This window comes from Pleurodeles waltl, chromosome 5 (assembly GCF_031143425.1).
Source record: "Pleurodeles waltl isolate 20211129_DDA chromosome 5, aPleWal1.hap1.20221129, whole genome shotgun sequence".
Taxonomy (NCBI): Eukaryota; Metazoa; Chordata; class Amphibia; order Caudata; family Salamandridae; genus Pleurodeles; species Pleurodeles waltl.
The window spans coordinates 59,868,759-59,894,156 of record NC_090444.1 but is presented as its reverse complement, the minus strand read 5'-3'; the positions used below and the strand labels follow the sequence as shown (position 1 = coordinate 59,894,156).

At 47.1% G+C, this 25,398-nt stretch overlaps 1 protein-coding gene across 2 annotated transcripts in view; it reads left to right on the top strand.

Moving 5' to 3' along the window:
• The first annotated feature begins 4,687 nt into the window (after positions 1-4,687).
• Positions 4,688-25,398, top strand: part of LOC138295335 (tyrosine-protein kinase-like) — a 195,513-nt gene continuing 174,802 nt past the window's right edge. Inside the window, exon 1 of one of the 2 annotated variants that reach the window (XM_069233563.1) lies at positions 4,688-5,063. In XM_069233563.1, coding sequence (XP_069089664.1) covers positions 4,780-5,063 — 284 coding nt within the window. In that variant the 5' untranslated portion in view covers positions 4,688-4,779. The remainder of the gene's footprint in view (positions 5,064-25,398) is intronic. The other variant, XM_069233564.1, reaches the window with a different exon arrangement.

The following is a 25,398-nucleotide window of genomic DNA, read 5'->3' as shown; positions in this document are numbered from 1 at the left end:
TTATGGATAACAACACGCAGTGATCATGATTGGTGACAGTCTTCAAGCATGTCTCTATGCTAATATGCTTGTAGGGATCCGTAGGGGACATTAGGCCATTAATGGGCCATCATGCTGCCCAGAACCAGAGATCCATCTTCTACCCCCGCTTGTAATGTAGTGGCCCACCAGGAGCAGGGATTGGCTGTCAGTACAACGAGGTGTCTATCCACAAACAGCTTTTTTTAATAAATCAAAAGCATCTTGTTGTTTGGTACCCCATTCGTACTTGCCACTTTTCTTCAGTAATTGCCTGAGGGGATACACTTTTGTTGCATAATCCTGTACAAATTTCCCATAGAATTCTGTTAAGCCCATGAATGACAAACATTGATCTTTAGAGATGGGTGCAGGAGATTTTAAAATACTCTCCACAAGGTTGTGTTTTGGTTTTATACCCTCTTTTGATATTTCTTGTCCCAAGTACTAAACTTTATCTTGCCTGAACTTACATTTTGAAAACTTCATTGTCAGACCTTCGCTTTGCAATTGTTTTAACAGTTTTTGTGATGACAATGCAATAGATAAAGGAGAACAATGTGAGGCTGGTAAGAGTATCAGAGCAAACAATCTTCCCATGAAATTGAGAGATTTTGTAAGTTCCTGATTGTTAGACCCGGTTTACTGGACACCAGGGCACTCAGAAGTTACTACGTTCCAATCGCATCAACTGGAGGGTTCCCCACTGGTGTCCTGGGGCCTCAGTACTAGTGGACCCAAAACTGGATAATCAAGTACTCCTCTCCAGCCCTTGACTCTCTCAGGGTAGTGAGGCAGAGCAGTCCAAGGCTTACTCAAGGAGGTGATGTGGGTTTAAACATACAGAATACAGTGCACACCGTACTACCAGCCAATAAGATCAATGCCCAGTCAGTGCTTTACTTTTTAAAAGGAAAAGTACTTTAATACACATAAGAGAAATATACTAAACATAAAACAAGAATAAACAGTGAAAACCAAACATCTCTACAATCCTCTGGGCCATAATTCTGACCCAAACAGTATTATGGTGCCTAGACGCTAAGCACTATAAAAACACAGTTAGCATGTAGACACACAATTAGCATTGCATATTACAGACCTTGTTGCACAGGGTTGCTCTCATTACCTAGAGCCATGATACCAATCCTTGTATTGCAATGGTGTAGTTTCAGCATATGATGTGAAGTCAGACATTACAGATCTTTCCCAGAGCCCACCACCCAAAGAATAAAAGTGCCATCCCGTCCTTACCAAGAACACCAGTCTTGTGGTGTCAGGGATCTGATCATACATGCCTGATGTCTTGGCACAGTTTACTGAAGTCCCACTAGTGCAGTAGTTACTGGCTAGCTGTTGGAGGGTAGTTGGCTGGTCAGAAGGCCAGTATACCCTGGTACCCCCATGTGTCACAAAGAGAAAGGTAGGGGTGCCTGTACCCCAGATCACCCTTCCCAGCTTCCAGGGGAGCTGGAAGTATTGCACAAGCTCCCACAGCACAGGGGAGGGGTCTAGGCAAAGTGATCTCACCTTCAAGGACTGTGATCAAGCTTCCCCATTGCCTTTTGTCTCTGTTGATGTGCTGCAAGCTTTCATATCTTGATCAGCTGTTTCCAATTTCCTTCTCTTCCAAGCCGATGCTCGACAAGCCTCAGAACAAAGCTGGTCCTCTGCATTCAGGCTGCTGACTAACGCCTTTGCTCCTTCACAGCTGGCAAATTTCTTCATAGCAGAATCCAGCCATAACAGAGAAAACTCTCTGAAGTTCAGATGCGGTGAGCAAGTTTCTTTGCCTTCAGACCACAGGCACACAGCTGGCTTCTGTAGATGCTTATTAGAACCAAATATCAGTCTTGAACAACCACTGACCACTCAGGCCAGACTTTTATCACCTCTGATTGACAGGCTGATCCAATCAGAGGGTCTGCTACTTTGAATCCTGTGTGCCCCTACAATCTTGAGGCACATGTGTGTCATGCTCACTGCATGGGCAATGCATGCAAGAATGAGTTCCTTCAGGGCAGGCTTTTGGTATCAGCCCTGGCTATTCCCCAAAGAGGGAATATTAGGAAGTGGTTGTTTATCTACACAAATCTCCTTATTAAGGCTACGCAAGTCTACGCATAAGCGGAGTTCACCAGACCCTTTTAAAGACAAAACCATAGGCGATACCCAAGAATAATACTCTATGGTGCTTATTTACAAGCCCCTTGTGCCTCCCTAGCATCAGTGTTCTTATGCAGCAGCAGCGCAAGTAGTCCCCTATAGTGTGCCACATTTACAAACTGGTGTAATGGTGTAATGGGGAAATCAGCGGGAGGATGGAAGGATGAATGCGTAGATGCTTGAATGAAAGAGAGAAGCTCTTCTGGGGAGGATCGCAATGACTTGTTTCACTTTCATAGTGCCAGAAGAGTGTTGATTCAAAGTGGGGGGTATTTTAACTTTCTGGCTGCTTCCTTGGTCAGGTTGAGTTCCAGTGAGACAAAAGTTTAGGTCCCCTTAGGGCTCATTTAGCCTTTTACCCTTCTGAGTATCATTGCTCAAGGGCTAATCTGGCACCTTTAAAACCAGATGAACTGGCTTCCAACCCCATCTTCACAGACATCGTGTGTGAGCCTGAGCAGATCACATTTTCAACCGAAAGAGTGCCTAGAAGCAGGTTGAACATTAATATAAAGCACAATATACACTTGAGCCCAGTGCTGTGTGGTGTGCAAGTTCCTGGTAAGAGACAGCTGTAGCTGCGTCAGATCTCGGCAGCTCTCTTGGCAGCCAGTGTGACCTGCTCAGCAGGTCGGTGACTTCCTGGTTCACAAGGCAGGGGATGTGCAAGGAGAGGAATGCACCAGCCGGGGCAGCTATAGGCAGCATGGGGCTGTCTGTGTGCAAGAGGTACTGCTGCTGCCCCAGAGGCCCCTGCTGCCCTGGGGGCCCCGGCCACAAGGACGGCGGGGGACCTGCAGGGCCAAAGCCACTACGACAGCCTGGAGGACAAAGAGTGAGCTCAACCCCATCCCCCTTCCCGATGCCAGATATCTCCTCTCTCTCTGTGCCGTGTATAAGCTTGGCTCCAGAGAGGCCATGTGCAGCGCTAGGGGGCTTCTAGGCACGTTCATCCACCCATTCATGTAGATGTACACATCAGTGAAAGGCAAATAGCCGACCTCTTCTAGGTCCCCATGGAGATCCTGCGCCTGCCACCACCCTCCCAGCTGCCCATGCTGCTAATTATAGCTCGTAGGTGATGCCCCACGTACCTCCCTTCCCTGCTTCTGATAATACCTCATAGCTAAATGCCCCCACCATCACATGCTCTGCCTGTTGCCCCTGCTTCTAATAATACCCTGCAGGTGATGCCCCACATGTGTGCCCTGCCTCGCACGTACCCCGGCTTCTGAAAATGTACCCCACAGATGTGACAGAGATTTCTAGTTGCAGATTCCTTACCTTTGAATTTCCCCCAGGCCTCAGAAAGCAGGGGCGTGGTGAACCCCCCAGTTTAGCAGTTACGGCGGGTGTGGAGTTCTTGATGGGCCTCCTCTGACTACAACTCGGCAGATAAGCTCTCATAATCAATGTGAAAGGGGAGGGGTGGGTAAGTGAGTGAAAGGAAGGATGGATGGGTGAGTGAAAACTGAGGGATGAGTGAAAGGGACAGTAGATGGATGAGTGAAAGGGTGAATGGATGGATAAGTGAAAGGATGAATGAATGGATGGATAAGTAAAGGGTGGATGGATGACAAAAAAGGATGGATGAGTGAGTGAGAAGATGAATGGATGATTTAAAGGGTAAATGGATAGATGGATGAATAGGTGGATGAGTAGGTGGATGTCTGATAGGGTAGATAGATGAGTGAAAGGATGGATGAATGGATGATTAAAAGAGAGGATGGGTGGATGATGGAGTGAAAGGGTGGATTGGTGGATGAAGTGAAAGGGTGGCTGGATGGATCAGCAAAATGATGGATGGATAGATAAATGAAAGGATGGAGGTAAGAATGGATAATTGAAAAATGGATAGATGAGTGACAGGGAGGATGGGTGGATGGAAGGCTGGATGGATCGATGAATGGAGTGAAAGGGTGGATGGATGAATGAGTACAAGGATGGTTGGATTGGATGAGTGAAAGGGTAAATGGAGGGATGAGAGAAAGGATGGATGAATAAGGGCAAGGATGGTTGGATTGGATGAGTGAAAGGATGGATGGAGGCATGTATGCGTGGAAAGGTGGATGGACATTGTAAGGATGGGTTTGATGGATGGGTCTGGAGAGGGATGGATAGGTTTGAATATGGATGGGCCGGTGGCTAGACGGATGGACGGAATGTTGAAAGATTGAACTATGGATGAAAGAATGAATGGATGACATCATGTAATGGTGTAATGGTGATATCGGTGGGTGGGTGGAAGGATGAATTATTTAGCCTTTTACCGTTCTGAGTATCATTGCTCGAGGGCTAATCTGGCGCCTTTAAAACCAGACGAACTGGCTCCCAACCCCATCTTCACAGACACCGTGTGTGATCCTGGACAGAAGAGTGCCTAGAAGGAGGCTGGACCTTCGAATAAAGCACTGCATACACTTGAGCCTAGTGCTGCGAGGCATGCACGTGCCTCGGCAGATCTCGGCAGCTCTCTTGGCAGCCAGTGGGACCTGCTGAGCAGGTCGGTGACTTCCTGGTTCACACGGGGAGGAATGCACCAGCCGGGGCAGCCACAGCGCCCTGAGTATGGCCGGGCGGGGAGCATGAGGCGGCATGGGGCTGGCTGTGTGCAAGAGGTACTGCTGCTGCCCCGGGGGCCCCTGCTGCCCCCGGGGCCCCGACCACAAGGACGGCGGGGGGGGCCTGCAGCGCCAGAGCCACTACGTCTCCATCTACAGCTACCTGCCCCGCACCACCCAGGACCTGCGGCTGCAGAAGGGGGAGGCCTTCGAGGTGCTGCAGGAGCAGGGCCCCTGGCTCTACGTGCAGCAGGGGGGCAAGGAGGGCTATGTGCCCCGGGCCTTCTCCGCCAGCGCCGACAGCCTGGAGGCCAAAGAGTGAGTCCGTCCTCCTCTCTCTCTGCAGCGCTAGGGGGCTTCTAGGCGCATTCACCCATCAGTGGAAGGGAGATAGCAATGCCCCTTCCTAGGTCCCCGTAGAGAACCTGCCACCGCCCTCCCAGCTGCCAGTACCCCTCGGGGGATGCCCCTCAAGTGTGCCCCCTCTCGCACGCGCCCCTGCTTCTGATAATGCACCCCACAGGTGGATGCCACCTGTCCCCGCTACCTCAGCCGCTCCCCGTGTGGTAATGCTCTCTACCTGTGTGTCCCCGCGTGTCCCCGCCCATGTGCCCCTGCGCACATATATTGTGCTGTAATTGCATTCCTGTAGCGCTTAATACCCCCGACGAGGCGTCGAAGCGCTTTAAGGTGGGTATCACACCATTGGACTGTCACCCTCCCGCCTCTGCTCACATATGTAACTGTCACCCACCCACGCCCCCGCATGCCATGCTCGCACGCATGCCTGTCACCCGCCTGCCACTGAGGGTCTGCTGCTCACATATATACGTGCCCCCCTCCTGCTCTCACAGCTGCCCCACCTTCTAGGAGCAGTGACCTCCGTGGCGGTCTCTTCCGTCCTCACTCTTCCGGCACTTTTCACCCCGCTGACAGTGAGGCTCCAGCTTTTGTTGCCCCGTGTGACCTCGTAAACTACCCGAAGGCGGGTGTCTCGCTGAGCTCGATCTTAATGGGCTCTGTCTCTGTGGCAGAGATCTCCGTTGAACGAATAGGACACATGTTCTGAATCTGATACAGCCCATTCAGCCTTTTATCCTTCAAAGGTCGACAGAGTCCTCATTTGAACAACACAAGCTCGGAGCGCGAACACACAAGGCAGCCTTTGGTGGTCGTTAATTGTCACGAATGTTTTCACTGGTCTGCTCCGGATTTTCTCCCACCGTTCCATGGGCCTGCCCCCCGTTGAAGCACTGAGTGAGCTCCCTGATAGCCAAGACCTTTAGTGTATTTTATGTGTCATGCCTGCAGCTGAGCCCCTTCAGTGTGTGCATGCCTGCAGCTGACACATACGTGTGTGTCATGGCAGCAACTGAGCCCTTAACAGTGTGTGTCAAGCCATTAGCTGAGCCACTATAGTGGGTGTCATGCTAGCAACTGAGTCCTTCAGCGTGTGTCATGCCATTCGCAGATCCTTCAGTGTATGCCAGCAGCTGAGCCCCTTCTGTGTGTATGCTAGCAGCTGACCTTTCAGGGTGTGCATGTCAGCAGCTGAGCCCCTTCAGGGTGCGTCATGCCAGCAGCTGAGCCCCTTCAGTGTGTGTTCGTTAGCAATGAAGCCCGTATAGCGTATGTCACACCAGCAGCTGATCCCTTCAGTGTCCTGTGTGTGTCACACCAGCAGCTGATCCCCCCAGTGTCCTGTGTGTGCCACTCCCGCAGCTGATCCCCTCAGTGCCCTGTGTGTGTCACACCAGCAGCTGATCCCTTCAGTGTCCTGTGTGTGTCACACCAGCAGCTGATCCCCCCAGTGTCCTGTGTGTGCCACTCCCGCAGCTGATCCCCTCAGTGCCCTGTGTGTGTCACACCAGCAGCTGATCCCCCCAGTGTCCTGTGTGTGCCACACCCGCAGCTGATCCCCTCAGTGCCCTGTGTGTGTCACACCCACAGCTGATCCCCTCAGTGTCCTGTGTGTGTCACACCACCAGCTGATCCCCTCGGTGTCCTCTGTGCCACACTTGCAGTTGATCCCCTCAGTGTCCTGTGTGTGTCACACCAGCAGCTGATCCCCCCAGTGTCCTGTGAGTGTCACACCCGCAGCTGATCCCCTCAGTGTCCTGTGTGTGTCACACCACCAGCTGATCCCCTCGGTGTCCTCTGTGCCACACTTGCAGTTGATCCCCTCAGTGTCCTGTGTGTGTCACACCAGCAGCTGATCCCCCCAGTGTCCTGTGAGTGTCACACCCGCAGCTGATCCCCTCAGTGCCCTGTGTGTGCCACACCCGCAGCTGATCCCCTCAGTGCCCTGTGTGTGCCACACCCGCAGCTGATCCCCTCAGTGTCCTGTGTGTGCCACACCCGCAGCTGATCCCCTCAGTGCCCTGTGTGTCATGACCTCGGCCTAGTTTTTGTCAGCTCCACAGATAAATGGTTCTAGTGCCCTATCCCTCGCAGTTGGCACTCCTGGCAGGCAGGGCACATCGGGCACAAGGTAAACGATTAACACCTTATCAGCGCCTCTTCGGAAAGTCACGATAAACAGATTAAAAAGTCCGTGAGGGCAAACAAACAAACACTTCCTGTAACAGAAGCCGCATGCAAACACACCGGGGAATAGACATTACTGGACAGCAGCTATTCAGGGCAGATGGGGGCTGGCTGGGTCAGTTATCCTACCCACTTCCTTATATCGTGTAACGCCCCTGGCACTCTCAGCCTCCAGCTTCGACTTTGCTCTTAGTGATCTCTTGTGTGGTGTGCTCCAGGCCATGTGCATCACTCTGGCTGTTTGCACCAGCTGCTGCTCATTTCTGTGTGTCTAAGACTGTGCTCCTTCCTCTGTCTCCGGTGCCATGCTCCTTTCTCTGCCTCTGGTGCTCTACCCCTTCCTCTGTCTCTGGTGTTCTGCTCCTTCCTCTGTCTCTGGTGCCATGCTCCTTCCTCTGCCTCTGGTGCCATGCTCCTTCCTCTGCTTCTGGTGCCATGCTCCTTCCCCTGTCTCTGGTGCAATGCTCCTTCCTCTGCCTCTGGTGCCATGTACCTTACTCTGTCTTTGGTGCCATGTTCCTTCCTCTGTCTCTGGTCCCATGTTCCTTCCTCTGCCTCTGGTGCCATGCTCCTTCCTCTGTCTCTGGTGCCATGCTCCTTCTTCTGCCTCTGGTGCAATGTTCCTTCCTCTGTCTCTGGTGCCATGCTCCTTCCTCCGTCTCTGGTGCCATGCTCCTTCCTCCGCCTCTGTTGCCATGTTCCTTTCTCTGCCTCTTATGCCATGCTCCTTCCTTTGTCTCTGGTTCCATGTTTCTTCTCTGCCTCTGGTGCCATGCTCCTTATTCTGTCTCTGGTGCCATGCTCATACCTCTGTCTTTGGTGCCATGCTCCTTACTCTGTCTCTGGTGCCATACTAATTCCTCTGTCTCTGGTGCTCTGATCCTTCTTCTGTCTCTGGTGCTCTGCTCCTTCTTCTGCCTCAGGTGCCATGTTCCTTCCTCCGCCTCTGGTGCCATGCTCCTTCCTCCGCCTCTGGTGCCATGCTCCTTCCTCTGCCTCTGGTGCCATGCTCCTTCATCCGCCTCTGGTGCCATGTTCCTTCCTCTGCCTCTTATGCCATGCTTCTTCCTCTGTCTCTGGTGCCATGTCCCTTCCTCTGTCTCTGGTGCCATGCTCCTTCCTCTGTCTCTGGTGCCTGCTCATACCTCTGTCTTTGGTGCCATGCTCCTTCCTCTGTCTCTGGTGCCATGCTCCTTCCTCTGTCTTTGGTGCTCTGCTCATTCCTCTGTCTCTGGTGCTCTGCTTCTTCCTCTTGCCCTGCTCCTTCCTCTGCCTCTGGTGCCATGCTCCTTCCTCTGTCTCTGGTGCCATGCTCCTTCCTCTGCCTCTGGTGCCATGCTCCTTCCTCTGCCTCTGGTGCCATGCTCATACCTCTCTCTGGATCCATAGATATTCCTCTGGTTCTGCTGTTGTGTTGTCCAGTATATATCTGAAAGTAAAAACCCATGCTACACAAGGGGGCCGGTAGCCATGGAACCAGAGCATGTACCTGAGAGTAAGTGCCATGCTAGGGAGCCTGCAGGTGTCGGACAAGAGTATATATCTGAGGGTAAGATCCAGTGCTATATATGGGAGCTTGCAGTGGAACAAGCGGACAACCCTGTAAGTGATGCCTCATGCTGTGGCAGGGCACCTGCAGCGGAAGAACTGAAGAGGGCATCTGAGAGTAGGAGCCCATGCTACATGAGGGGGCCTTCAATGATAGAACAGGAACACAGGTCTGATAGTAAGGACCCATACTAGACCAGGGAGTGTGTATGGAGGAGCAGGGAGAGGTGTTTGAAAGCAAGAGCCCATGCTTTATAATGGAGCCTGCAGTGGTGGAACAACAGTATATGAGCAAGGGCTCCTTCAAGGGCACAACAGATGGCACATCTGAGAGTAACAGCTTATGCTACCCAAGGATGCCCGCAGTAGTACAACAGCATCTGGTACGACCACATCTTGTGCAAGGGGACATGCAGTAGTAGAATGTGTGTAAATGGGATTTCTATAGCACAATCCTAGCCAAAAGGCAGTTGAGTGCTGTACAGTGTGGAAGACAAGCCTAAAGCCAACGAGTAACGGGAGGGGAAGCTGGGTTGTGGACGGTTAGTTCTTGTGATGTAGCGTCTTTTAACGAGCTATGGGACTAATTTGGAGTTTGGCGGGTGGGGTCACTCCATCACAAACGTAATGGATATCCCATCCTCCGTATTACGATCCCATTATATCCAATGTGAATCGTGATACGTCGGACGGGATATCTGTCACGTTGTGACGGAGTAACCCGTCTGCCAATCTCTAAATCACTCCCTAAGTCTTCAACCCTTTCATAAATAGAAGCGGTGTTGTGGTGGTACTAATGGATTGCGGATGTTGTTTCAGATACTGGCAACATAGATGGAAAAGGCCTGCCATCTGTTTTTTTTCTTTTTAACACTTCTTAGTCTGCAGCCTGTCTGTACCCTAGCTTTGGATGTACGAGAACACCAAAGATGGTGAGCGTGTCTGAAAGGTAAGCAGGGGTGTTGGATGTGTTTTCTTTGAAAATGATGCCGCTGGTTTTGAAGAAGGTGTGGAGCAGCAAGTAGAACCAGTGGAGGTCCATCAGGATATTTCTTCAGGCCCTGGATGAGACATGCTGCAATGTGTATGATGGCCTCAAGGGGTGCCAGTGTTGAGCCTGGGAGGCCATAGACTAGGGCATTATCACCATTCAGATGCAACAGCACGAGGGCTTTAAGAGCAGTCGCTATTTACAGAAACTGAAGTCACATTATGGAGAAAACGGTTTGACTTTCTTTCAAAGAGGGAGCTGGTACCAGGCTGTGTTTGTTTGTAGCACTGTACTGCTTGAGGGAGAGGATTTTGTCCAGGGTGAATTCAAGTGATTTGAAATGGGATGGAATTTGGGGTTCGAAGCTCTCAACGTTCATGTCATTGAATCTGGTTTGTACTAGTTCTTGTTTGTTGTTCTTGGCAAATAGTAGAATTCTGTCTTGGCTGGGATGAACTTCAGTTGGCTTCTGGACACCCAGGTCAGGATGATGTGCAAGCAGGGTTTGAGGAGTTGGATTTCTGAAGCAGAAGAGACTTCCTGGTGGAGCTGTGTATTACCAGCAGATTGGTAAATCTTGATGCTTTTGTCTGTGAGTAGAGCACCAAGCAGCTCGGTGTAAACGTTGAAGATGAAAGGTGAAGGATTGAGTACTAGGGTCACTCCACAGGTGATGGAGATCTTTTGCATATCTAAGAGTAAGACACTATGCTACACAATTGAGCCTGTAGTAATGGAATAGGATAACATACAAGACATTTTTGCATCTTAATGAGATTTAATGAACAACCACTCACTGGTTTGCATCTAGGGAACACTACTTCACAATTTTGCATATTATTAACTATTCCTTGCAGCACTTCCCCTTTTGCCTGTGTTTATTTTACTCATATTGCACACACTGCATGCACCATCACTTAGAGGCACATGCACAACTTAGGAGAGCCTAAGGACATAGAGGAAGAGTTACATAGAAACATAAGATCCATTAAAATGCATAGTAACATATGTCACACGAAGGTTACATAGTGAAGGGGGTGGTCCCATGGATGGGCGGTTGGAGTGACAACGCCCAGAGGGTATTTGTAAGGTCAGTGCACCAAAGGAATTGAAGCATAGAAAACATGTTTTTCAACACTAATCAGTAAACACTGGCCAATAGGTGACACACATGAGATTTGAAAAGGTGCGTTCTGAGCCTCGATCTGAACTGCCTCAGTGACTGAGATGGAACAATATGCCTGGGCAGATGGTTCCAGATGAGGGGAGCTACACTAAAGAATGTCTCTCACTTCTGTGCTTATATATGGGTGTACGGTGACCAGGAGCTCTTCTTCTGCTGAGCCTCAGCTGTGTGTTGGTGAATACATTACCATTTTGTCTTGCATATATTTGGGGCTGTGCCTTCTATGATTTTATACATGATGAATGTAATACTGCCTTTGGCTGGGAGCCAGTGAGGACCTTTGAAGTGAGCTGCTACATGTTTGTGTATTTTTCAGCCTAAAAATCGGTCTCACTTACAGTGACCTGAAGCTTAGCTGCACTGCCCACCACACTGTTCTACATGCTAAGAAGTTGAACCCATCTAATGCCACTGTATCTTATGAACACTAACCCAGCAAAATTCACTGCATCCTATGGATCTCCACTCACCCAAACTGCACTTCACATAAAAGACACTAATCCACCATACTGCACTGCAACCTTTGAGATGCCCATGTGCCCCTCAGCAGCGAGTCACAAGCACTCTAACCCACCAGGGAGCTGTATACCCTACAGCCACTAACCCACCGTACACCAGGGAGCTGTATACCCTACAACCACTAACCCACCGTACACCGGAGAGCTGTATACCCTACAGCCACTAACCCACCGTACACCGGGGAGCTGTATACCCTACAGCCACTAACCCACCGTACACCGGGGAGCTGTATACCCTACAGCCACTAACCCACCGTACACCGGGGAGCTGTATACCCTACAACCACTAACCCACTGTACTGGAGGCAACAGCCCACTGCACTGAAATGCATGTTACGGATACTTACACACCAATAACACTAAACCACAGGGACACCAGCTCACCTTTTTACCCTGCATGGCTTGGCCACTGCCAAGAACTGCATTCTCCCACTGCCTCGTATGGAAACAAACCCAACACGCTGCAACCTAGGGGTGCTAATATAATACACACCATCTTGGGGACAGTAATCTGCCACACTGTGTTATATCCTAGAAAAAATAGCCCACCACACTGCAATGCATCCTGGAGACAGTGCTGTACTGCATCCTACAAAACATAAACCATCAAAGCGAAGCATGCAGTAGTTACATTGTTTGCAATATGTTGCACTTCACCCTTGCAACAACAACTCACCACAGTGCTCTGCATTCTTTGAAGGCAGAACAAACCATATTGCACTGAATCCTACAGTCACCAACCCACCATACTCCATTGCATCCTAATAACACCAATCCACCAAACTTCATTGCATCCTACTGTCACCAACCAACCCACCACACTCCATTGCATCCTAGGAACACCAGCTTGCCACACTGCACTGTCTCCTTCAGCCTCCAACCCACTACACTTCATTGCATCCTAGGAACATCACCTTGCCACACTGCACCCTACAGTCACCAATCCACCACACTCCTTTCATCCTAAGAACACCAACCCACCATACTGCAATGCATCCTACAGTCACCAACCCACCACTCAGTTGCATCCTAGGAACACCAGCTCGCCACACCTCACTGCATCCTACAGTCACCAACCCACTACACCTCATAACATCCGAAAACCAGCAACCCACCACACTTCACTGCTTCATAGGAACACCAACTCGCCACACTGGACAGTATTCAAAGTCACACATTCAAGTCTTAGACACCACACTGCACTGTACTCTGGGGACACTGACCCGCCACACTGTAGTGCACTGCTAGTATATTAACCTGTCATACTACACACCATCATGGAAACACCAACCCACTACGAAGCATGGCAACCCAGAGACACCAACCCATCACACTGCTCCGCACCTATGGTAGCTAGGGTGACTAATCCAAAAAGACAGGCAACACCCATTCAGTTTCAAATCCACAAGGAAAACCTTTTAAAGTTAGCATGCAAGTAAACGCCATATCCGTTTTAGAGCCAACTAGCACTCGCAAGGAAATATTGGCTATTGTGAAGAAATATTGTCTATCGCTTGGAAAAAGTTCCAGTTTGCAAAAAGTATGCAAGTGCTTAAACATTACAAATTGGGAAGATCCACAAACTATGGGAAGGGCAATTATCAGAAACTAGACACAAAGGCTGTATAAGAAAAACCCTTGACAGCTGTACACAACACCATTTCACCTACGTGGTGTCTTCTTTCCCTATGACTGACAAGGTCTCTTCTCTGGGCATGGCCAGTGCGCCCTGATTTTTCATTATCTTCCCCTCACATCCTGTGTTTTACTAAGTTTTCCTCATCTAGCTGCCTGAAAACTTTCCATTGCAGATTAAGGGCCATATGTACAAACACATTTTCCCATTGACACAGAATGGGTAAAACCCTTTCATACATCTGGCCCTAAGTTCCCCCTGCTTTTTCTTCTCCTAACCCATGTGTTACAATAGGTTTTTGCTTCTGACATGGTGCAGTGTTACATACAGGTTCCAGCTTATTGGGCGCAGGATCTTTTCTTAGAATAAGTACATAAGCAAATGGCCACCCACTTCTTCTCTTGAGCACAGAAACTTTGTTCATGAGCACAGACAGAATTGCTGATTTGGGGCTGCTTTTGGGGATACTTATTTTTCATCATCAGACTTCAATTCAGAGCAGGAAAGAGAAAGTTATGAAAGGAAGAGGGAAGCAGATAAAGACTGGGAAACAGTGACAAGAGGTGAAAGAAGGGGTAGACTAGAACCTGAGAGAGTGAGCTAAACAGATAGGAATTGTAGGGTGGTGGATGAAAGAACCTCAGGGTGGAATCGAGAGTAGACAGCCTTGGCGTTGGCCATGTAGCAGTGCCGGCGGTGTGTTCCTAATAAAAACTTTAGGCACCTGCAATTAATTAATTAATTAATTAACTAATGTATTTAGTTATTTTTATAAATTAAGCTCTGATTATTTGTACTATTTGTATTAGTATTTCAAGAGCACACAGTAGCTGAGAGTCACTGTGATGCTGAACAGGGTGGGTAAGCAGTGCCAGGTTTTACTGATTAAAAAGCCATTTTTTTAATGTTTGCAGATTTGAAAGAGGTTGCTTTCAGAGAGGAGAGAGGAGGAATGAAGTCCCACAGTCTTGATGAGATAAGATGAGATGAGATGAAAAGGCCTTGCCACCATGTCGGGCTTAGGCATGGACTGCGACCCAAAGCAGACCAGGGTAATGCAAACAGTGGGGCAGATGGGACTTAACAGAGGATCATCAAGGCAGTTAAGGAATGGCTCAGATCTCCCACAACTGTCTTTATCACCCATTTCAGGAATTAAGTTAAGTTCTCAAATACAGCATATGCCACTGAGCAGTCCATGGGCAGAGCTTTGTTCACAAATATCCATCCTTTAGACTGAATCCCTAATCAGGGAAACTCGTTTGGGTCCCTAGCACCGAAAGGTTGACTTAGTATTGGATTTCCCATTTCAGTCTGACACCACAGTTGTGAACCATTTCAATGGGTTCGTCAGTGCTGGAACACCACTCCAAAAACTCGCTCTGATCCATATAGATGTTGACGATTCACTTTCTGCCCATAAGAGGTGGTGAATCAGTCTGAGCTGTCCCCTTGCCATCTTTGTATCCGTGCCTGCTGGAGATGTAATAAGACCCGGAAGGGGATTGCCTGCTGTCCAGCTTGTGCTCCCTTCGTCACCTTAGCCTGCACAATAACCATCATGCCCTGCACTCAGTTTTCAGCCCAGCAACTCTGCTGTGGCCGCTGCCCTCCCCCCCAACACATATATATCTTGCAAAGCAGCAATTGAAAGCCATTGTTGAAAATGGCCCTTTTTGCAGGGTTATCCCCAAACGTTTTGACTTTTTTCTCCTATTTTGTCTGATCTGTTTTTGCTGGTTTTGGGATTCTAGGCACTTTACCACTGCTGAGTAGTGCTAAAGTGCAAGCGCTCTCTGTCTAAATTGGATTGGTGATTGGTTTCTCCATGATTGGCATATTTGATTTACTAGTAAGTCCCTAGTAAAGTGCACTGTGTGTGCCTAGGGCCTGTAAATCAAATGCTAATATTGGGCCTGCAGCACTGATTATGCCACCCGCCATGTAAGCATGTCTCAGGCCTGCCAATGCAGTGTCTGAGTGTGCAGTTGTGAACTGGCAGTTCAACTTGGACAAGTGCACCCACTTGCCAGGCCCAAACCTTCCCTTTTTCTACATGTTAGCCACCCCTAAGGTAGGCCCAAGGCAGCCCAGTGGGCAGGGTGCAGTGTTTTTAAATGGTAGGACATGTGCTAGTGTGTTTTACATGTCCTGTTAGTGAAATACTGCTAAGTTCGTTTTTCACTATTGCAAGGCCTATCTCTCCCATAGGATTACATGGGGGTTGATTTGAAATATCTTTTAAGTGCAGTTTCCCATTGGGAGCAGATAGAGATATAGACCTAGGGGGTCACAATTTAAAATACATCTTATGGTGAAGTTGTTTTTTAGATTGCAAGTTTGAAGATGTCACTTTTAGAAAGTGGGCACTTTCTGGCTTAACCATTCTGTGCCTCTGCCTGGCTGTGGAATACATGTCTGGGTCAGATTGAAATTTGGGCTGTTTGTGAATTCACTCTAGACAGTCACACTAAGAGAGCTGATGTGTGTCCTGCATATCCTGATGGGGTTTCCTGGGCTAGAGTAGAGGAAGGAGATGACACATGTACCTGACTAGGACTGCGCATGTCCTTACACAATACAGTCTCCAACCCCCTAGAGTGTGTCTGAGGCCAGGACAGGGAGAGGCAGGGTCTTGTGCACTTCAAAGACTTTCCTTTGTTGTTTGCCTACTTCAAAGGCAGAAATTAGTATAAGTATTGGACTGCTGACCCCACAACTTTAGAACACTTCCGGACTGAGGACATTCTGCCAGGAAGAAGAGCTGGATGCTGTATGAGGGACTGCCACTCTGCCTGTTGCTTTGCTGTTCTGGCCTGCTGCTTGCTGCTTCTGTCCTGGGAGTTAAAGGACTGAACTTTGCTTTCTACATCCTGCTTTCCAAGGTTCTCCAAGGGCTTGAACTGAGCTTGTCTCCTGGTATGAAGTCTCAGGGACATCAAAGACTCCATCTGCCAGTGCCTGGGATCTTCTGCTGAGAGTCCTGACTTGATAAGTGGTGCCAAATCCAGTCCCTGGGCCCTTAGAAGTGGAGGCTGGTAACCTGAGTGGAGATTCATTCACTGAGGGCGTTACAGCAGAAAAATCAATGCAGCACCTACGCCATGGCTGAAAAATCAATGCAGCACCTGTCTCAGGGCTACAAAATCGACGCATCACCTGCTATAGTGTGGATCCATCGCTGCCCTGTCTCTGGATTTTCCATGCATTTTCCCTGGGCGTCATTTCTCTACATCGATCTTGCTCCGCAACCAGGAATCAATGCATCGCTAGTCCGGTGGTTAAAGAATCCATGCATTGCCAGCCAGGTGGTAACAGAATTGATGCATCGCCAGCCGGCGCAGGAAAATAACCCACACATCGCCTGTCCAGCGTGAAAATAATTTATGCATCGCTTGCTTTTCCGATGCATCACCTCCTTTGCGGCCAGCTTCATCTTTGTTTTAGATGCATCCAAAGTATTGTCCATTATAAGGATACAACCACTGATTTTTCATGATTAATACTCTTTTAAACTTTTAAAAAGTGATAACTTTATTTGTGTATGGTGGATTTTTGTCGTTTTGGTCTTGTTTTACTCAGATAAGTATTGGCTATTTTTCTAAAACTGGTGTTGAGTACTGTTGTGGTGTTTTCACTGTATTACTGTGTGTGTGTGTGTGTACAATTACTTTACACATTGCCTCTGAAATAAGCCTGACTGCTTGTGCTAAGCTACTAAGGGGGTGAGCAGGGGTTATCTTAGGTGTGTGACTCCCTTATCCTGACTAAAGTGAGGGTCCCCACTTGGACAGGGTGTAAACTGACTGCCAACTAGAGACCCCATTTCTAACAGGCATTCTCACGTAATCTATGTTTTCCTCATAGGAAGCGCAGGTGGAGGCCAGACGTAAACAGCAAACATAGGCTTTTAAGTGTATGCCTACATAGTTAGGCAAACACATACAAGGTTACCTCTACATAACATTAGCAACAGGCCCTTCACTCTGGGGCTCCCAGCCTTCTTGCCCACTCTCTCTCCCCTCTGCTGCGAACACGCAGCTGACTTCCTCCTGTGCTGCCTGCAAGAGAGACATAAATTACGTAAACTTGTTTATATTTTAGAGGTGGCAATTATACCTTTCAATTCTGCTTTGCAGGAAGATTTGAGATTGGTTCCAAAACCTGGATATGTATTCAAAGTTAAGAAAAGCTTCGGGATGCTGGGGCAATCCTTTGAAAACCAGGACTGTCCGGTAATCCAGGACGTCTGATCACCCTACCTAAATCCATGTATGAATCCCTCCCTGAACCCCTGACCACCTTCCTGTCCCAGTACTCAGATAACCACTGATCAGTCATTTCCACTTGAACTGGAGCGCTGGTCATTACCTGGAGCCATCGCCCATTCCCTTTGCACCAAAGCTCCCCGTCTGCTTCTTGTCCACGAAACATTGGACCAATGAGCTGGGGGCGATAGCTCTGGGGCAACCAATAAACTTATAAATCTAAGTGTAAGGCGCAATTCGGCATCACACCCATAGTCAGAGGTAAGCAGGGATTGAGAGAAAGAAAACAAAGGGCAGGGAAGAAAAGCAGGGAGAAGGTGAGACCTAAAAAGGGGTAGAATGAAGAAGAAAAGAAAGAGAATGAACAGAGTGAAGAAAGAAGAAATGGTTAAGCAGGCCTAGCTGTAAGATTTTCTTGTTTGGGAGGACCGTAATAAAGTCTGGGTGGGCCGTAATAATGCATGGGTGGGCCATGAAGATGAATGGGTACAAACAACAAAGTATTTAATGATCTGATATTTTAGCTATTGGCATCTGTCCACTTCTGTCAAATTGTTAAGGCAGAAATCAGCACCCAATGGGCTACATACTTCATGATGGGCTTCGGTTGTGAGGAAGGGGAGGGAAGCTGCTTGTCAGAAGTTTAAGATGTAGAACTTTGACTGCAGCATGCTCCTGGTCATGTGCAGCAGAAGTGTTTCTGCTGCCATTCAGGGCCACTTTACAGATTTTCATGTTTTAAAAAAAAACTTTGCCACCTTTTTACTTCGCAAAGCTTTGAAGTTTAAAAATACGATGCAATGAGGCGAGAATCTTAACTCAGTTTTCAGGATATTCGTGCTGTCTTCACCCCTCTCCCAGGCCTGGAAGCATCCTACATCCTTGGTGTTAGTCTTTAAAATAAGTGATAAGGGAGGTCCCATGGGGATGCTCGCCCCTTGGACGGCAACCTCCCCATTGGAAGTTCGGCAGACGGGTCTTCCCATCCACTGAATTCGTAATAAGGCCCATAGAGATTTATTTATTCATGTAACATGTTATTCTATTGCATCTGCCCCACCAGAGTAGTAGGCGCTTTTACACAAAGCTCGTGGGATGACATCACAAATGTAGAAAGTGGATAAACCTTGGGTCACAGAGGTGGCGTATATGAGAGAGGAGAGGCCGGCATTAAGGGGAGTTTTAGGTGAGATTGGTGGGTTCAGTTCTGCTACCGTAGGCTAGAGATTTCCAAGCAGAGGCCACATCCCTGGAAAAGGAATGCATACATGCCAATAGACCCGGTTCAGGCAGGAGTCTCCTAAATTGCTTCTCATTCAATAGAATTCGAAGGGGGAAATACATTCTCCCTGTTCTTTTGTTTCTTTCCTCTCCTAAAATGTTGGCATGTATGGGAATGTTTCCATACAAGAGAGGCTTTGAAGTCAGGTACTTCCAGGTGAGCGGACGTAGGCTTCGGGGATCGCCTCCGGGCAAGGTGATGAGTTTGGCTATGTACATGGGTTTAATCCAACGCAACACTTCATGGGTGAGGCGACATCATTTGAATGCACTTCTTGCGGTTATAGAGATGGGGGCGAGGGTCACCTTGAGAGAGGGAGGTGAGGCAATGGGAGGCAGGGATGGGGTGAAAGGAAAACTAGGAGGTAAAGTGACTAAAAGAGATCAGAGGTAAGGATGAAGTTCATAGCTGTCTAGATGGAGGGGAAATTAGTGTTAGAAAATAGGTGACATGGTAAACCACACAGACTTACTTGTTACCAGAACCTCAAGATGGCATTATGGATCAATACAACATAATAAATGTTGTTCTGTACCTTTTCACTGGATGAATTACGTTAGCTAGATATGCAATTATAAGTATGCTTTTCTCACACAGTAGCATGCTTAATAAAAGAAATAATGAAAACACTAGTTTACTATTTTGTAGCATATGCGCTAACATAACAATTATAGAAAAACTGGTTAATTTATCTGAGATGGGGTTTAGTGAAGGTGTTGTTTTAAATCATATTTCTTCTACAGTAGTGGGGCTTGACAGCTGCTCTCTGGAATGTGTCACGAAGGCCAGGCGTCTGCCCAACATGTTTTGTTTTCAGATTAGGGCAACAATACTGGCTGAACAAAGGGTGTTATTTGTGATTTGATTATTCAAAGGAATACTGACCATGACACTGCAATCAAGGTCTGATTCACAAAGGTAAATTTAGACCTTCAGTCTACTTTTATCTTTATGAATCAGGCTCTCAGACTTCAGGTCTAAACTTAGGCTCTAGGTCTAAACTTAGGGTTCAGGCCTAAGTTTTCCTTTGTGAATTGGGCCCACAGTGATTACCAAGCAAGCAATCTTTCCAGTCGTCACACTTCCAGATCACTTTAAATAAACAATGGATTTGTAGAATCCTGTCCCTAAACACAAGGTAACAGCAATGTGGTGAGCTCTTGGTTGTAACAGAGGCTCTTACAAGCCTGGGCCACTACTCTTCTGCAAAACACCAAAACACATTTCTGGTGCTTGGAGAAGGAAAAAATGCCAGCCCCTGTCCTAGCTGTACTGTTGCTCCTGGGCGAGATTGCTGGTTTAGAGATGACAGCACTTTTGTTTGTCGGTGACTGAGTCACTCATACAACAAGTCACAAGTGTCAGCCCAACCCTCCTGGCTCACAAGCAGTACCTCACCAAAAACCCATACAGTAAAAGGTGATTTCTAGCAGCCTTATGCATGGAATGTAGATTGCAACATTTCAGGGGAGTCGTGGTGGAACGGAAGTTACCCTTTTCTCTCGTTAGCAACAAGTCTCAGTCACACACAGGCAATAAAGGAGATTCAGGAAAGTTTTCAATAGGTTTATTGAAAAGACTGCAATCTATGGTAAAATGCAGGAGCTGCAATGATTAGGATAATGAACAATAAAAGAAGCATAACAGTGAAGATGAGAGTCGTGAATACAAAAACCCCCATCATCTTGCTATAAACATGAAATGTAAAATCTCTAGCATAGAGAACCTAATCTCTAACCTAATGAGAGCTCGGTGTGATAAACCTAATCTGCCAGTACCATGCCCATGAGAAGCGCCCCAACCCTCATTACCTTGGAATGAGGTCTCTAGGTCAGACTCGGTGGTGACACAAAGGCTGATTTCTGCAGCCAGGTGAAGTGCAGTGCAGATGGCACGTGGAAGGAATCCCTCTGATAACTTGTCTGCGTGAGATGTATTTATACAGATTATGTAGGACCCCTGATGCAGGTATGTTGCCAAACCCTTTGATAAGGAGACAGACTTGCGGCAGAAATTATGTAGCCAATCCCCAACAAGTGTACATTATTTTCCTGTCATGCGTAAGTCAGAAAGGGACATGATGTGAATACCTAGTATATCCCTTGATTATGACGCTGATAGTGATGCCTTCAAAGAGTGGCACTGATAATGCAAATCAAAACATTTCCATAACGATAAACAATGGCAGCCATCTTAAAAGAAATAATAAAATACATGGATTAAAACAGAGCACTCTAAGTAGGATAAAAGTCACAAGGTGGTGGGGCACAGCCATGCAAACCAAAGGGCTAAACTAATCTACTGAATCTCAATAAACACTAAATTGGATTCACTATGCCCCCAATGTGCGTGGGCCTGAAAGGGAGTGACATGGCAGCACCTGTAAGGTGGTGGTGTCAAGGAGAGTTGAAAGGCAGTGCCCCTGGGTAGAGTGGGCAGCCATGGTTCCGGCTAGCGCTATACGGCACATTCAACCCCACTGCGTGATGGTGCTTCAGCACTGGAGTGCAGTAGAGTGGTGTCATCTAAGTAGATGGTACAAAGCTTTGAGCAGGTCAGGATTGTTGAGAGGAACAGTGAGCACAGTGACACACCCAATAAGCTCCCAAATAACATTTGGTGCACAGCGCTAGGGCTTCCAATCTACATTTCATTGCAATTCCAATAATTAATGAGGGAGACGATGTGCGAGCTGTCACCTGATGTTTCTTGATTGAGGAACTATTTGATGGAGCACCTTATGTTCCCATAGAACATTTGCAGGTTTTCCAAATCCTCATAAGATGTCTTACTGGTGCTTCCTGTATTGGAACTGTTCTTCCTGAGTTTGGAGGCCAAAGACAACAAGAATTGACCTTTAAACCAAATAGATAGCCACGAGGTCACTGCCTGAGACAAGTGGTGGTCCATATGTTCACAGATGTCTGTCATGCCACGCAGCGGAGGTGACAAGCCCTCCATGCCCCAAAGAAGGATTCTGTCTCCAAGGATATGTAGACTACCTTATTGACTCCTGCTAAATTATAAGTTATACATAAGGACAAGTTCTACATTTTCACAAAGCCATGCCAGACTTGACCTGTCCCCTGGAAAGGACAGTGAGCCATCGACTGGTAACACCTGACTGATTTGTCGGAAAGCTTTATGACTGTATTAGTTTTGCCACACCTATGTATAATTCCCCAGCGTGTGAGACGTGTTGATTTAGTGTAGTTTATAGTGAGGTCCTGATGGATGCTCTCTTGAATTTCCTCCTAAACAATATGTATTTAATGCCAGTCTTGCTTTTGTTTCACTCCCTTTCTTAGCTCTCCTTCATTTAACCAGGCAAACAACACTGGAATAATTTGGTTTCCATTGAAAGTGCAATGCCACTGTGGGAGGAAAACACTGTGCCCCAAAAACATGAAACCTTAACATGTGTCTCAAACAGTGTTCCCACATTTATCTAGATCAAAGACAGTGTTAAACCTCAATTCAATGAAGCAATGTGTCCCCCCATTAAGGCACCTCCAAAAACACCAAATTCAGGGAAAATACAACTCATTAAATATTTCCAGTTTTAAATTAATTTGGGCCCAATCAATATCTGAGTTCTAGATCAATAAAAAGCTAAGGGTTTTATTACATAATTCAAAAGTAAAGCGGTACAGAGTCACTGCCATGAAGGCTATCCATATAGAGTTATAAGGAGTATGCAAAATCAACAGTTATTCCAAGTCACAAATGGGCAACAAAGTGAGTAGAAAAATGGACAGCATTTCTAGCAGAAATTAGGTTTTAGGGATATCTTCTAGCTCACCTGTAAAATTAAACTTGGTGTGAGCAAAGGTATAATTGCAGTCAAAGCACATGAAAAATTAAGGTGATATTGCCTTAATACCTAAGCACTATCCCTCCACATGAAAAATTATATATCACTCTATGCTAATGTCATCCAGAGATGTTTGAACAGAATTTGATACACCAACAATAGAGTGTTATGTGAAGGACTAGGTCTCAGTAAAGCAGCAGAAGGAAAACGAAACATGGTACAAGTTACAGCTGAACTGGGGAAGGCTCACCAGGAACAAAACAACAACAGTTGAAAATACCTAAATATATTACAGCATGACTGTGCCCTGTGGAGCTCATGGGCGAGATGTGTGCAGTGGGGGAGCACTGAATGAGTGATAGGAATGTATTTTATCGTGAGCAAGATGGCATTTTACACAGAAATGTGGCCTAGGTAAAAGCCATTAGAAAAATACACTTTTACTCATCATATGAAGTTTGTTTAAAACCAGTCATGTTATCAGTCTGTACATGTGTGTGTGTGTGTTTGAATGCATACTTCACACTCTTACACAATGCTATAAACTCATAAAAATCTCTAGCACCACCACGCATCTGGTATATCAGGTGAGTGAGGGGGATTTGCAGGCTGTCATTGTTTTCAAAGTTTCAATGAGTCTTTGTTTATTGTACGCGGTGATGCTTGGTGATTGTCAATAAACAATTGCTGAACCATAAAAGTGGTGTAATTTAAGCAGCATGTGATTTATGGTTGTTATTTCCCCTCCGTGATAGTGGGACACTGTACCAGTCTCTCTGTGATTTGTTGTTCCAGGGACACAAAGATCCTGTGTCCTGGGACACACCCAGAAGAACTGAAACATTTTGAGTTCCCCTTTTGATCTGCTTTTCAGCTAGTCTGCAACCAGTTCACAAAGGGTCTCACGACGCATAAAGTTACAAGTGTGAATCTCCCACTCGGGGCTGAATCTCCGCATTGCAGAGCTCAGTGCGGAGACTCCGCCCCAAGTGTGGAGACTCCGCCCCGAGTGCGGAGACTCCGCCCGAGGTCAGAGACTCTGCATTTGTAACTTTACGAGTTGTAAGTCCCTTTGTGAATTAGGCCCATAGTTTTTAAGGTCAATATAATCAAAGAACACTGCTATAAAATTCGCCATTTGGTCCATTTTTCAAGCAATGTTCTTGTGGGGACAGACCCAGGGGTTCTCCCTACTCACATAGGCAATATTAGGAACAATTTGCTCAAAGGTCCACCAGTCACTGCTCTGTATAGTCTATAAGTATACTTTATGGGCCATATTCATTAAGCTTTTTTCAAATGTGTGAACGTACTGATAAAAATAATTGTGCCTTTATGTGCAGCCAAATTGACAAGATGTTTACTCCCAAGATCTGTCTGTAATTAGTTTGAACAGCCTCACACAACCAACACCAACAGGCATAAGTTGTTGATGACACTCCCAGACCTACACAAAAGGGCACCCAGATGAAGTCCTTTGATGCTGTAATAATGTTAATTGGTACTATAAAAATGCCCATAATATACATAACACAGCATAACTGATTTGCTCCAAGCATACAGGCTCTTAATGTTCACGTTCTCATGGTGACTGTTCAGGCAGGTGGCATGAGGAGTGGCCAAGAGTTAATCATGTGCATCCCTCTATCACACAGGGAGGAACCTGGATTTGCTCTCTCATTAGGTTCTTTAGACCTGTCCGTAGGGACATCACTGTGAACACAGGGACCAAATAAATCCCAGCCCGCGCTCTGTGCCCCTTCTAATGCTTCTGTGGACGCTAAGTATTGGCAAAAAGAACATGTCTCCATACACTGAGTTAAAGTTGGGATTCTATTAATTTACCCTGGACACAGGTTCCAGAGTTAGGGCCCTGCTGGTATGCCCAGGACCGTCTATTCCACCATGTGTTTCAAGGAAGTTAATCACTGCTAAAGCAGCAGGCATGTGCACACTACTGTAGCACTCATGAGGCGTCCAGGTTGGACACACCACACCACTCTTGCGCTCCAAGTCCAACCATCTTTTCTACGCCCAACACCCATTAGTTTACTGGAGCTTGCATACTAGAGATTTGCTTGAATGTAGATGTGTAAATTGATCCATATGTGCATTATTGAGCAGGTGTGCAATTTGGTGCAAAAAATCAATGCAGTGAGAAAACAATTGAAGTACTAGAATGAAGGCCTGGAGTAGTTACCAGGAGCTGAAATGATTTCAAGCATTCTATCCATCCCTTTTCAGGTCCTGGAAGCAGATAACTGTAGCTGACTGATGGGCAGACCTGTTGTTTCCAATACACATAGGGTACTGGGTCAACCCATGGCTCATGACTGGTGCAGAGAGTATTACGTAATATGCTCTTTGGCAGTGGCAGCCAGTGGAGTCTTTGCCAGGCAGCATCTATGCCATAGATGAGCTGCTTTGTGGCTCTCTGAATGATCTGCCCTCCTAGAAACCCAGGGTACTGAGTTGTATGGTAATCTCACCGGTGAGAAGGGATGATGTTTTTCAATAAACCTCAGTGGTAGGCTGACATCACCGAGTACATCACTGAGTGCCAAGAGTCCAGTCTTTGTTCGGTGGTCTGTCAGGTTATCGAGTTTCCATTATCGGCTCACCATAGTCTCGTGTCCAGAACATAGACTACCTGTTGTCAGGGTAAGTTTCTATAGGCAAGTATAGATTTACTGTACAAAGCTACACATCCATGTACTTGACTGTATATGTATTGTCGCTACACTTTGATGTGGGCTTTAGAATTGTAAAAATGTACTTACCTATAGGATCTTACCTAGAATACAGTATTCTGGATATAATATTATTAGAGGACATTAATAAAAACTGAATGTTTTGACATACA